At 39.1% G+C, this 13989-nt stretch overlaps 1 protein-coding gene across 7 annotated transcripts in view; it reads left to right on the top strand.

The window, feature by feature from the left end:
• Positions 1–13989, top strand: part of LOC140469200 (pappalysin-1-like) — a 323835-nt gene that overhangs the window by 213383 nt on the left and 96463 nt on the right. For all 7 annotated transcript variants that reach the window (XM_072565489.1, XM_072565488.1, XM_072565487.1 and 4 more), the window contains 2 exons: positions 9411–9594; positions 12587–12797. In XM_072565489.1, coding sequence (XP_072421590.1) covers positions 9411–9594; positions 12587–12797 — 395 coding nt within the window. The remainder of the gene's footprint in view (positions 1–9410; positions 9595–12586; positions 12798–13989) is intronic.

Raw genomic sequence — 13989 nt, 5'->3', positions numbered from 1 at the left:
AAGGAAACTCCTCGCACGCAGTGTCTCTGATATAACCAGCAAGCAACGCAGCTGAGGATGGCTTGTTGAGTCCCACTGGTATAGCCTGAGACAGACCTGATTCCAATGCATTGCGAAGCACTGATGATGGCCTCCACGTTGTACTGATTAGCAGGCAGCAAATACAATGCTGAGCAGGAAAAATTTAAAAGCAGATTATTAATGTGCATTTATTTCATCTCAGGTGTGCTCAAAATCATACCCTTCAATTTGTAGTATAACAGAAAAAGTTTGCCTTCAGCCTGTGGCGCCACTTTTAACAGAAGTAACTTCATCATCAGGGCCTCTTTTTGGAAGGGAGCAGAAAACTATGAAACTAATGTCATTTTTGTTCATTCCAGTCTATTGCTGTTTTTCTTTTCCTTCTATAAACAATGAGGACTTATGACTGTAGCAGGGGAATTGTTTGGACACAGCCTGAACAGCAAGAAAGAGCTGGATTAACAACAAACTGTCTCCGATCCAGCTTCCTCAATGATCAGTTTTACAAGTCAGTTTTACACATCGAGGAGAGATGACATTTCATACCTCAGTGTGTGCTGCATAAACTGATTTGAGTTGGCAAAAGGAGCATTACAGGTGTCCCCATCTTCAGTGACAGGCGAGTTCGGGGAGTGAGGGAGAAGAAATCGGTTTAGGATTTCTATTCCTTGACAGCGTCATCTGAAGACGTGATTCTATGATATGAAAATTCCAGCAAAAAGCAGGCATCCACATTGAGCACCTGGCAGCAGCAACATTACCTCCATTCATTATGTTAATTGCAATGAACAAATTATTTCCACAATGTGATTACTGCAGGCTCCCCCCACCCCACCCCCCCTTCCCTCATGTTAGAAAATCACATCAACCTCTCTTAAATGGCTCAGTAAATGAATTCACAACTGTGCAGAAAACTAGCCACTCTCTAAGGCTGCAATGGAAGCTGAAATTTTCCGATGTCTTTCCTGTATCAAAACAAGTTGATTGTGGGCAATGTTCCTCAATGTTCTTCTTTATTTGGAGTGTGTGAGTGATTTCTTTAAATACATAGCTCCTTTACTTTTACTTTCCATGATCACACATGATCATTTCAATGGTCTAAAACAGTCAGTTACCGGTGACGAAGCAGCTCTCACAGTTAAGTTAGACGACTCATCAGAGTTTGTTTCTTGTCTTAGATGAACGTCAGAACATAATTCTACTGCTCAATTCTCAAAGTAATTTATTTTGTTGTCATTTAAAAGATAAACCACAAAACGTTGCTTTATTTCTGTATTTCTTTTCCTTTTAACTGAGGCAAATAGGTGTATCGATGCATACTGCATTTACAGAAGTATTTTTGCCTTTGATAATATTGACTATCCTTTGTGTCATATCATTATGCCACTGAAATGCACCTTTGGATAAACTCACAAGAAAACTTTGTAAGACAATGAGAAAACCCATCTCAATGATATTAGGGGCTGGGCAGAGTCACTGGTGGGAGCCTGTTTCTAATGGCTGAGACAAAGGGGTCATGATAACAGTAGAAGAATGAGTTATTTAGCTCAAAAGGGCAATTCCTCCAATCAACATAGACATATCCAGTTTAGAAGCAGGAGGAAGTCAGTTAGCCTTAGGACCTGCCATGCCATTTAATATAATCAGCTCTGCTCCTCTATCTCAATGCCATATTCCCAATTTCTCTGCGTATCTCTTAATATCTAAATGTTTATTAATCTCTATCATGAATATACAGTACTCAGTTTTGACCTCCACAGCCTTTTCTAGTAGTAAATTCCACAGGTTGACCACCCTCTGAGTGAAGAATTGTTTCCTCATCTCAGTCTTAAATGGCCCACCCTATGTCCTGAGACTCCAATCCCAGGTTCTAAGCCTCCATCCAGGGAAATCATACTCTCTGCATCTAGTCTGTCTGGCCGTTAGAATTTCATGCATTTCAATCAAATCTCTTAATTCTTCGCAATTCTGGTGAGTACAGGCCAAGGTTTGGGAACTTTGAAATTCTCCACCACAGACAGATATGGATGCTCAGTCACAGAGTACATTCAGGACCAAAATCACTGGATTTTTGGGGATACCAGGGAAGTGAGAGATGTTGGGGATGATGTGGGAAGGTGAAGTTGAGGAAGAAGATCAACAATGATCTGACTGACTGGTGGCATAGCCCAGCATGTTCAACTGGTTCTACTTTTACTGCTCATTGTTACTTTTCAACTAAAGGCCAAGGTTGTAAACTATCAGATAGGATTGGTTACCTTTGTTTCTTAAATCCTCTAATCGGTGGTGTAATGCCATCCAAGCAGTAGATAAAGTGAGAATTACCATGCAATTACAAAACAAAAACAGAATTTGCTGGAGAATCTCAACAAGTCCAGCAGCATCTATGAAGAGGAAGCCGAATGAACATTTCGGGACCACTGACCCTTCTTCAGAATGAGACACTGAAATTGGGAATATCCAGTGCTTTATGGTTGGAGCACCAAGATTTGGCGCAAATATTGCTCGACAGATATAATTGGCTTTCTTGCTGATTTAGATCCCATTGCAGTGGTCTGAAAAGGCTAAAAAGGATTAAGGAACAAGAGACCATTTGACAGGACAGTCGATGAGGAAGGAAAGATGGAGGGTGGTGAGATTTAGCATGTAAAAAGACTTATAAAAAAGTTACAGTTTGGTCTGATTGTGATCAATTGTTTTATTAGTTTTGTTCTGTGTTCAAAGCACAGAGTAACAACACAGAGGGACTGACCTCTAGGCTCAATAAAAGGAAGTTCATGTCAGAAGAGAAATCAAAAACATCAGTGCATGTTGATCACTTCACCAATAACTTGACCAAGTGTTCCAAAATTCATTTCAAGTAAGCTGTGATGAAGGAGGGTAGAATTACCTATCTGCTGATGAACTGGATTTAAACTCAAGAATTAAGCATAAATTTAAATTCTGAGATGTAAAGAATAATGTTTAAAGATATATGTAAAGAATGGAAATTTTTTGTCCATTTTCTATGATTGAATTTTTTGGGAAATGGATACAATTTATTAGTCTGTTAAGATAATTTCTTTTTTGCAATGTTTTCGGCAATCATCCTGACTGATATCAGCTGTTATCAAGGATTATTGTTCTGAGCGTAATTTAATGTTCTACTCTGTTGTCTCACACAATAGCTACATACACACTGGCAACTTCAATTCATTATATGACAAGGTAATGGTCTCGATCACTTCCTGGGGGGAGAGGAAGTGTGAGGAAAGAGACAAATATGCAAAACTGAATTCAATGGTTAAGCAGTGTCTTGTGATACAATCTGATAGCAGGTCTTTACCGTTCCCAGTAAGGAAACGTTTTGAAATCTGAAAGCACCTTAAATAAGGAGAACTTAAACTGTTTTGGCAGTTTTACAGACAGTCAAGTGTAGTGCACTGACGTCAAGCAGCTTACTTTATATGGTTAGTTTTTACAGCAAAATTTGGACATTTTCCTCATGTTAAAGTTCATGCCAATGATATGCTCACAGCTATCATAGCACTGTTTCAAATTTGAAGTTTCAAACCTGCCGTACACAGAAATTGGCAAGCTTAAAAACTCCACAGCACAGAAACACCTGGGCTAAATTTTTTCCCCTTTCTAGCCTGAGGCTGCTGATGCCAGTTCAATTGCCAGAGTGCCATACTGGCCAAAATAAATGCTCTTAACACAAACTGGGCAACAAAGTTGGGACATTCTTGGTCTTTGTGGCTCAGCCACATATCAATGCCCCAATATGGAACTCTGACATTTGTTAAGTCCTATGCAGAGGGAAGGAATAAACAAACTCAGACCAGACAGCAGATAAATACGATATTTTTCCCTGTTTATATTACTTTTTACGTATACTGTCAAAACTGTTAATATAACTACGTAAGGAGAAAATTACAAATTGGAAAGTATATTGTTTGATTTGATCAGTAATTAAAAATGAACAACATGTGTATTAGGCTAATACAATTGAAGTCATAGCTCAGATGTTTTTCAAAAATGATTTTTGCAGCCATAAAATTTGTCCATAACCAGCATTTGCTAGTAAAATCTTTCATGATCGTTATATCACGTTAAATGGTGAAAGTTTACAAGAAGTACAACTAAACTATTTGAAGATGTATTCTCCATAATTTTTCACAACTGGAGCACTGTTACCCTTTTTTAATGAGGACTCCCAGTGCAGTTCATCATTGCTGAAGTATTTAATGCTGAAAGGATATAAAATCCCCTTTGTGATTTTCGGTCCTGAGATTCTGTGGACAGTCCCTTTCCAATTATCAGCCTGTCACTTTCTCACTCAGGAGATCTGCTACAATCATGTCAGAGCAGCCATAGACATATGGCTTTTTAACCAGCTCAAAGTAACTAAAAGAAGGAAAGCTGCAACCAAAACAAACATGGGTTATCTGACTTGCTTGAGGTGAATAACATAGATAAATGCAAAAAAAATTCAATATAGTGGTTTTAACATTTTGAAATAGATTACTACAAACAAAATCTCCTTTGTTTAGATAGTAAGAATGTGTATAATGCAATGACCTCAGTCAAACACCTCAACATACTGCTACATTAATTAACGTACAGCTTATCAAGCCATGTCTATAAAAACTCTTCAAAGAAACCATACACACAAAAAAAATCCACTGTAAATAATTCACAAGTGGATATAATAGGCTCTGCTTTTCCAATGCACAACAATTTTCAGACTATCATGCAACATATGCAAAAGGCATCATTAAATTGGATGTTGAACAGGAGTGAAGTCCTTTTGAAGTCCCGAAAGAAAAACACTGTTGCTTTTGGAGTCTCAATTGGAAAGACAATTCTCAAGTGGCTGTGCCACTGAAAAATCCAATTGTCTGCAATGGTAAAACAGCTTTTGGGGCTCTTAACCATCTGAGCAGTTGCTGCATAAGACTTCTGTAGGACATTCTACCTCACTGAACTGTTTTGTCAAAGTTCCTTTGTAAATTGAATGTCCTTCTTATGGGATGAACTGTGTCTTTCTATTGAGTTGTGATTTTCACTCTGCTTGTGATAGAAGTGCCATCTATCCAAACTGGCATTGTCATCCGATAGAGGTGAATGTGAACTTATAGGCAACTTACTGTTGCCACTGTAATTGCTACCATTCCAAAGTGTAGCTTCATTTTGTTTTATTTCAATTTAAGATGGTATTCTATGTGAACATTTTAACTTTACAGGTGAAGCAAATTAGATCCACATAGTTAAAAATCACTCAACACCAGGTTATAGTCCAACAGGTTTATTTGGAAGCACTAGCTTTTGGAGCGCTGCTCCTTCATCGGGTGGTTGTGGAGTATAAGATTGTAAGACACAGAATTTATAGCAGAAGTTTACAGTATGATGTAACTGAAATTATATATTGTAAAAGACCTGGACTGTTTGTATAGATCCACATAGTTATTTGTAGGCAGGGAAGTTTTCACTGGTGTACAGAGCTGTAAAAATGACCAAAAAATGACCTACGCTTATGTTGTAAACAAGTTTCCATTGCAGATGGGGAAGGTGTAGATAATGGGCTTCAATCTTGTGCTCCACAATGATGTGAAAGAACACTGTGACCGCAGCTCAAAAGAAGTTTGGCATTACGCTTATGTTAGGTTGTGTCAGTGGCAATTAATAAAATGTGGTGCTCATTACAGAACAAATTAGAGGGGATGTGGGTGAGGTACATCAGGTGAACAGGTAAGACAGAAGAGTAGGGATCGCCTGATTAATAAACATGACACTCCAGGAAGTAATACCTAAACTGCCCACATGATGCTGACAAAATTGGACTGCCACCCACAGTTTACATTTTTGCCTGAGGTTACTTTCTATTCATTTCTATCGTTGTTGATCCTGTCATGTCATTTTCCTGCCTTGCTGGGTTAGGTTAAAATGGCCCTCCCAGTGTTAGATCAAAATCCTCACTTTCCACCATGCTTGCCATTTGTTTTCTGAGGCGTTTGACATTTTGAGCCATGTTTCTGTCACTGACGGGTGGCATCGTGTCACATTCTTGTAGTGTGACAGCATTAATGACCTGTAACCTCCAAGGAAGTGTATCAGTGATCTGTGACATGGTCACAGGAAGGTTTCAATGCTTTAGAAACTACTAATTGGCTGCAATCACCAGAGGAACTGGATGTTGGTGGAGCCGGATTCTAAACATACATCCAAATGAATGATTTCAGCAATATTGTAGATTCCAAAATAAAAATCTGCATCAAATTGAAATTGGTGAATTATTCATTCACATAAGTAAAATCTGCAAACGCTGAGAGAACATTTTGGAAGCAAAATGCCACTCAGTGCATGATTGAGTACAGACCAGCTAACATTTTACAAGGCTTTCGGCAAAGAGTGGGGAAGTGGAATGATTTGGAGAGCTCTTTCAAAGAACCAGCATAATGGGCCAATGTGCAATATGATCAGGTGCATTGGGGATGAAGTGTCATGGTACAATTCATGCAGCTAATAGCAAATAGCCCTGATAAATTAATTAGACAATATACAGTCATAGAATCCCCACAGTGTGGAAGCAGGCCATTCAGCCCATCAAGTCCACACCTGCCCCTCCAAAGAACATCCTTCCCAGACCCATCCTGCTACCCTATCCCTGTAACCCTGCATTTCCCATGGCTAATCCCTATCTAGCCTGTACATCCCTGGACACTCTGCACAATCTAGCATGGCCAATCCACCTAACCTACACAACTTTATCTGATTCTAAAACACAAAATCCTTATGCACTGAACAAGAAATAAAAAGAAAACCTGCAATTTTAAAATATAAATTAAATTTCAGGTTCATTTCAGAGGTTAATTTTAGCAGTATGACTCCACCATGCTATTATTGAAGAAAGCTGTTTGAATTCTTATTTCTAAGTCATTGTTTTATTTATGCACGGGAAGAGATTCTTTGTGCACAAGTAAGGTGAATATGAAACAACTCTTGTCTGTTCTTTTTCTTAAAATAAAGGGCATCTTAAAAGTTCATATAGACTTTTAACTTAAGTAACCAATTGTTGGGAGTGATCTTTTCTCACTCCTAATTACATTGGCCATTTATTGTAGGTGGTTCAATGGTACATCTGGGTGCCATTGTCTCATTTATGTGCAACTGAGATACTGAATGTTAATCCATTCAACTATGAAGAGCATCACACCAGAGACCATTCCCGCCTTCATTTGTGCTATGCAAACCTGAACATCCCAACAGTAACAAACAGGAGTTGATTGAGTGCATGGATACTTACCTTCATGTAAGAATTGACCTTCATGTATCACTGTGTTCCTTTGTGGCACCACCAAACAGCAGTGGTTTTTAAGCTGTGTGCCACGCACACTTGTGTACTCTGAGAGCTGGGCGGAGGTGGGTACTGCAGATGCTGGAGATTAGAGTCAAGATTAGAGTGGTGCTGGAAAACCACAGCAGGTCAGGCAGTATCTGAGAAGTTGGAAAATTGATGTTTCAGACAAAAACCCTTCATCAGGATTCCTGATGAAGGGCTTTTGCCCGAAACATTGATTTTCCTGCTCCTCGGATGCTGCCTGACCTGTTGTGCGTTTCCAGCACCACTCTTCTCTGAGAGCTGTCCAAGTGTGCCATGAAAATTTGGACAATAGTAATGAATGTCAATGTAAAACAACCATTGTCTCACCTGAAATAATATTCTATCCAGTCAAAATTGCAACTCATGAAAATTATTCAACCCATTAAATGCGCGGTATAAGTCCTTTGATTCTAAACTGTGAACATTCTAAAAGCACACGGCCAAAGAGCAAAATTGAGATGACGTTTAAAAAGTGGATGTGCCACTGAATTGTTTGTCTGACTGAAGTGTGCCTTGTTACTAAAAGGTTGGAAGATTTGCAATATCAGCAAAGGCTGGAATTCAAGTCTGAGATGTAACTGGCCTGTCTGTATACCTCTGTGCAATAGTGGGCATTGCATTTACCCAAGATAGTCAGGGATTAGCTTCCAATTGTAACTTAATATCTATTCTTCAGTTCACACTTGAAATGAGGAGAATCTTTGTGTTGAAAAGCATAATGAAAGCAAGTGAGTGTATCAGATCCATAAAACAGAAGTGATATTTAATTACAGTCATAGAATTGATTAATAGTACTTACAGCAAGATACTTTGACCACACATGGTATCTTGAAGTATAGAGATCAGAGCTTGAGTGGTTATATCCTTGAGGGGAAGTGGTGAGAAAATCATTCTTTTAAATTGAAATGACCTGAACTGGAGCATGCAAGTTGGATTGCCAAGTGATGCTTAATAGTATACAAGTGCACAAGTGTACTATTTATAACTTATAACCTGTTTCTCCCAATCATGCTACCTTAATGAGTTTCATGCCTTAAAGATGAAATGAGTTGTCAAATGAAAATTATTCAAGCAGAACAGACAGTTGTAAAAAGTCAGAAGGATAATTCCACAAATGACAAGGATGAAATTCGAGTGGTTTCAATTTCTCAGCGGAAACTTGAGAGACAACCTGTGCTTCATAATTCATTTCTGACTATTTCTTATTCTTGATAACTAAAAAGAAAATCCCCAAAGTTCTTAGCCATATCCCTCTCTCTCTTTCTTTCGGACACTGCGTTTCTAACTTGGACCAAGCCTCAATGTCTCCCTCTCTGGCTGGGTTTGTTTGATGCTTTCCTATATTTTTTTTAAAAACGTGCTATATATATTCAAGTTGATGTCGTTGTTTGCTTGCTGTTAATTTATGCAGCAAACTTAAAAGGAGGCAATTCGACCAAGTCAAAAAAGGATGATTTGGGGTAAAAATCCAAAAGCTAAAAGAGTAATAGCTTTTCCAAGAACACCAGAAATATCTGCACATCACCTGTTTCTTCGATGGCCCATGGCTAAATGCAATGTGCGTTTTGGGTAAATAAATACAAATCAGGTCGATACAGTGTGGATCTTATTCAAGATAGAAACTGGGGTGTTGCAACTGGTCTTAAACCTTGCCTTGCCCTGATCCTATGGAACAGAAAATTTACCCAGATAATCCTACAATGAACCTAGTGGAACAATTGTTGACAAGAACAGGAAAGGGGATTGCTTCAGTTGCTTCTGAAGACACTTACTTTCTGGGGCGTGGGAAGCTCCCAGTGACTTGCATTGAAGGAGAATCTTTAAGCTTCCTCTCATCAGTTCCTGTTCTCCAGTTCAGCAAAAAAAATCTTTGTCTTTCCTGCCTTGCAAAGTAAAACTTGAACGAAATGGGATGTATTTGGCTTGACTTCACTTCAAATTTTGAAGTGGTGAACTGTTCACAATAGCTGTATGTAGATTCCTGGTCTATCCCATGAATTAACGACAGTGTGAATTTCACTTCCAGTCTGAATCAATGATGACAGTCACTTGCACAGATGGGAAATGGAGCCAACAAGTGCAATGTGAGCCTGTGGATTGTGGGATCCCGGACCAGTATCACGTGTATCCTGCCACTTTCTCATGCCCTGAAGGGACCACATTTGGCAAACAGTGCACCTTCCAATGTCGCCTCCCTGCTCAGCTACGAGGTAAGAATAGTTATGCTTTCAAAACTGCTGGTTGCAGCTGTTTGTTCCCTCTTTAAAAAAAAATGCAATATCACAACTGATAGTGCTCCCACTCCCTCTTTGATCCACCAGCTCAACAATCAGGAGAGTCACTTTGTGGTCAGATTTCAGGTGCCCGAAGCAGTGGCCTAACTCTTACTCACTGTCACTGTACTCCATCATTGGTAAATGTGTCAGAGCAAAGCACAAACTGGATGCACTATGTTAGTTCTAATTGATGCATTGTGCACAATTTGGAAGTGCTGGTCTTGGACTGCGGTGGACAAAGTTTAAAAAAATCTCACGCAACAAGTTTATTTGGAAGCACTAGCTTTCGGAGTGCTGCTCCTTCATCAAATGATTGTGGAGTAACATTGTGGAGTAGCATCGTGCACGATGTCAGCTTATTTAATGCAAATTAATGACCTGGTATTGCCCAAATAAAATCAATTACTTTCTATAGATTTTACATACTTTCTAAAACCACACTGGAAAACTACAGTGTTTTGGATCGAGATGACTACATCTACTGGGTGTCGTGATCTGGGGACACATAAAGAAAATAGAGGTTGAAGAGATGAATTCCAGTAGTATGGTGGACACATCACTGACTCACATGATTCAGTCCTGTGGGCCATGAAAGCTGCGTTCTCCACTCATTCCATCAAAAGTCAATCTCTCTTTGTTCTTTGAAGTTTCATATACATTGTTAAAGTTGGTTAGTTTTAATCTTGTTGCTCCCATCAGGATTTAACCAAGAGGTGAAAATAAAAACATGGAATTTACCTGCTTTTGAAAGAAGCCATAAGTGTTTCAGAGGCTAAGGGGAAACTTTAAAGAGGTTTATAAAATCATGAAGGGCATGGATAGGGTAAATATACAAGGTCTTTTCCCCAGGGTTGGGAAGTCCAGAACTAGTGGGCATAGGCTTAGGGTGAGTGGGGAAACATTTCAATGGAATGAGCTGCCATAGGAAGTGGTGGAGGCTAGTACAATTACAACATTTAAAAGGAATCTGGATGGATCCATGAAAAGGAAGGGTTTAGAGGGATATGGGTCAAGTCCTGGCAAATAGGACAAGATTAATTTAGAATATTTGGTTGGCATGGGTCTGTTTCCATGCTGTACATCTCTATGACTCTGTGTTTCTTTATCTGAGTCACTGATGAGACTGTGTATTTGTTGTGGTCGCACACAGATGTAGAAGTGCTACAATAAGAAACTGAAGGGCTGGTAGATGCCCATCTTGATGAGCTTGTCTGCCCTTTTCAAAATTGAAGATGTCCCAAATAAGGGGTCTTGGCTGTGCAATAAACATATGAATTAAAATAAGACAAAGTTGACAAGAGAGCTCAATATAAGGCCAATTTCCGATTTAAGCCTCCACTAAAAGGTTACATATGCTCTCAAAATGTTAATTACATTAGGGTTTCATTGGCAAACTCTAAATGCAACAAAGTCTGTCAAACTTAAAAATGAGCATCAAATGCAGGAGACCATATAATAGGTGTCACATAAGGAGGGCTGACCCCAAACATAACTAGGATGACTTTTCCTCGAGGAGTTGAGGCTTTATACATTTGTGTGTGAAGGAAGCAGGAGGTGAAAATGAATTCCCCTGCATGCGCATGACTTTACAAAAAAAAAGAGATTGCTAAACACTTAGCTGATGGAAAACAGCTTGTTGAAGCCACAAGGCACAAAATGGAAGTCATCAGAGGTATGTTTCCAAAAGGATGACATCAGCACTAACTAGTGTATAAAATGTGCAACATCCAGCTTAAACTTTTAATGATTATCTACAGAATAGCAAAAATCAAGGTCAACAATTACATTTGAGGCTCAAGTCATTGGCAGAAAAAAAATTAAATCGTTCAAGTCTTTTCATAGCTCAGTTTAATCTTGACTGATTTGTACATTAGCTCCATTAATCTGCCTTTCCCCCATATGCCTTGATACCCTGATCTAACCAAAATCTGCCAGTCTCTTCTGTGAAAGCTGCGGTCATCCTGGCATTCACACACTTTGGTGAGAGGGTATTACAGATTTCCACCATTTTGTGTTTGAAAACAGTTACCTTTACACCACCCAGTTAGGAAAGGGAGCTGTAAAAATCATCCCCAGCACTTGTTGAGCTAGCTAACCCTCAGGTGGTGGGACTGCATCATTTGCCTGAAGAAGTGAAAAAAGTCAGGCAATGTTCCAGTTCTTGATTGCTAACCATGTCTCCTGCTGGAGAACGAGTGTGTGTAGAGTTCAGATGAGGACGAGACTGGGTTCAGCTGCAGTTGCTCCTGTGCCAGCTCTCACGATGGACTAGCTGTGCCCTGTGTATATAACAGGAGAACATGGGGCCATGTTGGGGAATGGAAAATGCAATGAATTATGGACAGTCAGATATCTTCCCATCAGTGACACTTCTTCCCTCAATTGGGCAGAACAATAAATTTGTCCCTTTGAATTACATAATGAGGTTCAGAGACTCCATATCAGCAAAATCTTCCTCTTCCAGCAAAAGTACACAGAGCTGAAAGCTTATTTTTCCCCATCTACAGCCCCCTTACTATTTTTTCAGTAAATGCTAAAATGCGTCAAGCCAACAAGTTACTTATTGGAACCTGTTAGCCTAAAACAACAATAATAGCTTTTTTTAAAAGTTGTGAGTAACTTTGAATAAGCTATAGAGAGGGTTTGCCAATAAAAACAAACCGTCCCAGGTTCAAGGATAGAAAATGGGATAGAGTTTGTGCAAGTGAATGTCTTCAGATATATTTTGTGCTGTGAAACAGTGTTTAGTTGTGGTTTGTAACAGCGTGTACAGGATATGCGTTTCTGAGGAACTGTGAACAATTTGCTTTCCAAATTTGTGTGCCAGCAATTCCAACAAGGTCGCTTTAGTTTTTATTCAATGAGGTTTTTGCCTGTGCCAAAAAAGAGTCTTCCATTTGAAATAATGCAATGCAATGTTCTACAGGGACCAACAACACTCTAATCTGCCTTGACGATGGACTGTGGTCATTCCCCGAGTCCCTTTGTGAACTGATGTGTCTTGCTCCTCCTCCTGTACCCAATGCCAGACTTCAAAGCTCACGTTGTCAGCATGATGGGCACAAGGTTGGTTCATCATGTAAATACAAATGCAAACCAGGATACCACGTCCCCAGCATCTCAAGAAAGATAAGGAAGTAAGTGGCTCCTGGGTTGACACATTGTTACTGGGTTGGGAAATTGGTAGTGGGGCAGGGGAGGAAGGGACAATGGTATGTTACAAATGATGCATCCTATGGGAAAAATATTTTCTGCTGGTTCAAGATATGAAAAGGTTAGATGGACCAAGCTCCAACAGGGTGACCGTGTGTTACAAAATACGTCTGTACAATTGCACAAAATAGACAATAGCAAACTGGTAAATCACTTTGGCAATGTTGGCTGATTTCCTTTTCCCTCAAATTCAATGGGACAAAAAAAGAGAATTCATGTGCCATTACTTCTGCACAACGGCCCAAGATGAATTTTATAATCCCACTGGATTAAATCCAGTCCTATGAGCATCTCATTTTTGGTTATGGTTCCAAAGAAGTATTCCCATTATGCTGCCTACATTAGAAAGCAAGCTTAGGATTGGTTGAAGGTGTCAGAGTTCTGAACTAATAAATAATTAAGGTTTTCCTTACGCATTGCATCACAAGAATGTAGAATAACATTTGCTTGCATGCTTAATGTAATACCCAGTGCAGTAATGTCCAAAGCACATTGTTTTTGGCAGTTAGTTGCCAGACACGAATGACGTTACTTTTTTCGATGTGTTATCAGCAATGATGCTTATTTATGTTTTAATTACGATCAGCCACTGAACTGGGAAGCACTGCTAGCTTGTTAAAAATGTCAAGCTCCAAACGGCACCAATAAACATGTTTCACAACCAGTAACTAAGCACAGATTTTCTTTTCTGTAGACAATGAAGAAAACTTATTTCCCTTTCTTCAAATATTTAAAATAATTCTGCATGCTAACAGACCAAGTGCACAATAAAGAGTAAAATTATCATAGGGAGCTGACCAACTGATGTCAGCTGGTTAGTGCTGATCGACTTCTAGTCAGAGTGAGCATTTCTGAAGCATGAGAGTAATGAAACTAATAGATTGACTGAAACGAAAACAAATATAAGGAATTTACCCTCTTTCCCCATTAGCTTTGATATGATTTTTGTCTCTAGTAGGTCATTTTACTTGATGCTTTGTCATCCTCTGCAACATGAGAAACTGAGTTTGGATATTGTGATGCTGCAGAACTTGATCATGTTAATTACAGCTAACTTTCATATGCAAACATTGATATGCATCTGATATATAAGTGTCCAGGTTGTTAGTAATTTAG

The sequence above is a fragment of the Chiloscyllium punctatum genome, chromosome 49 (genome assembly GCF_047496795.1).
Source record: "Chiloscyllium punctatum isolate Juve2018m chromosome 49, sChiPun1.3, whole genome shotgun sequence".
In the NCBI taxonomy this organism is placed as follows: domain Eukaryota; kingdom Metazoa; phylum Chordata; class Chondrichthyes; order Orectolobiformes; family Hemiscylliidae; genus Chiloscyllium; species Chiloscyllium punctatum.
This window is presented reverse-complemented; position numbering and strand designations above follow the sequence as displayed.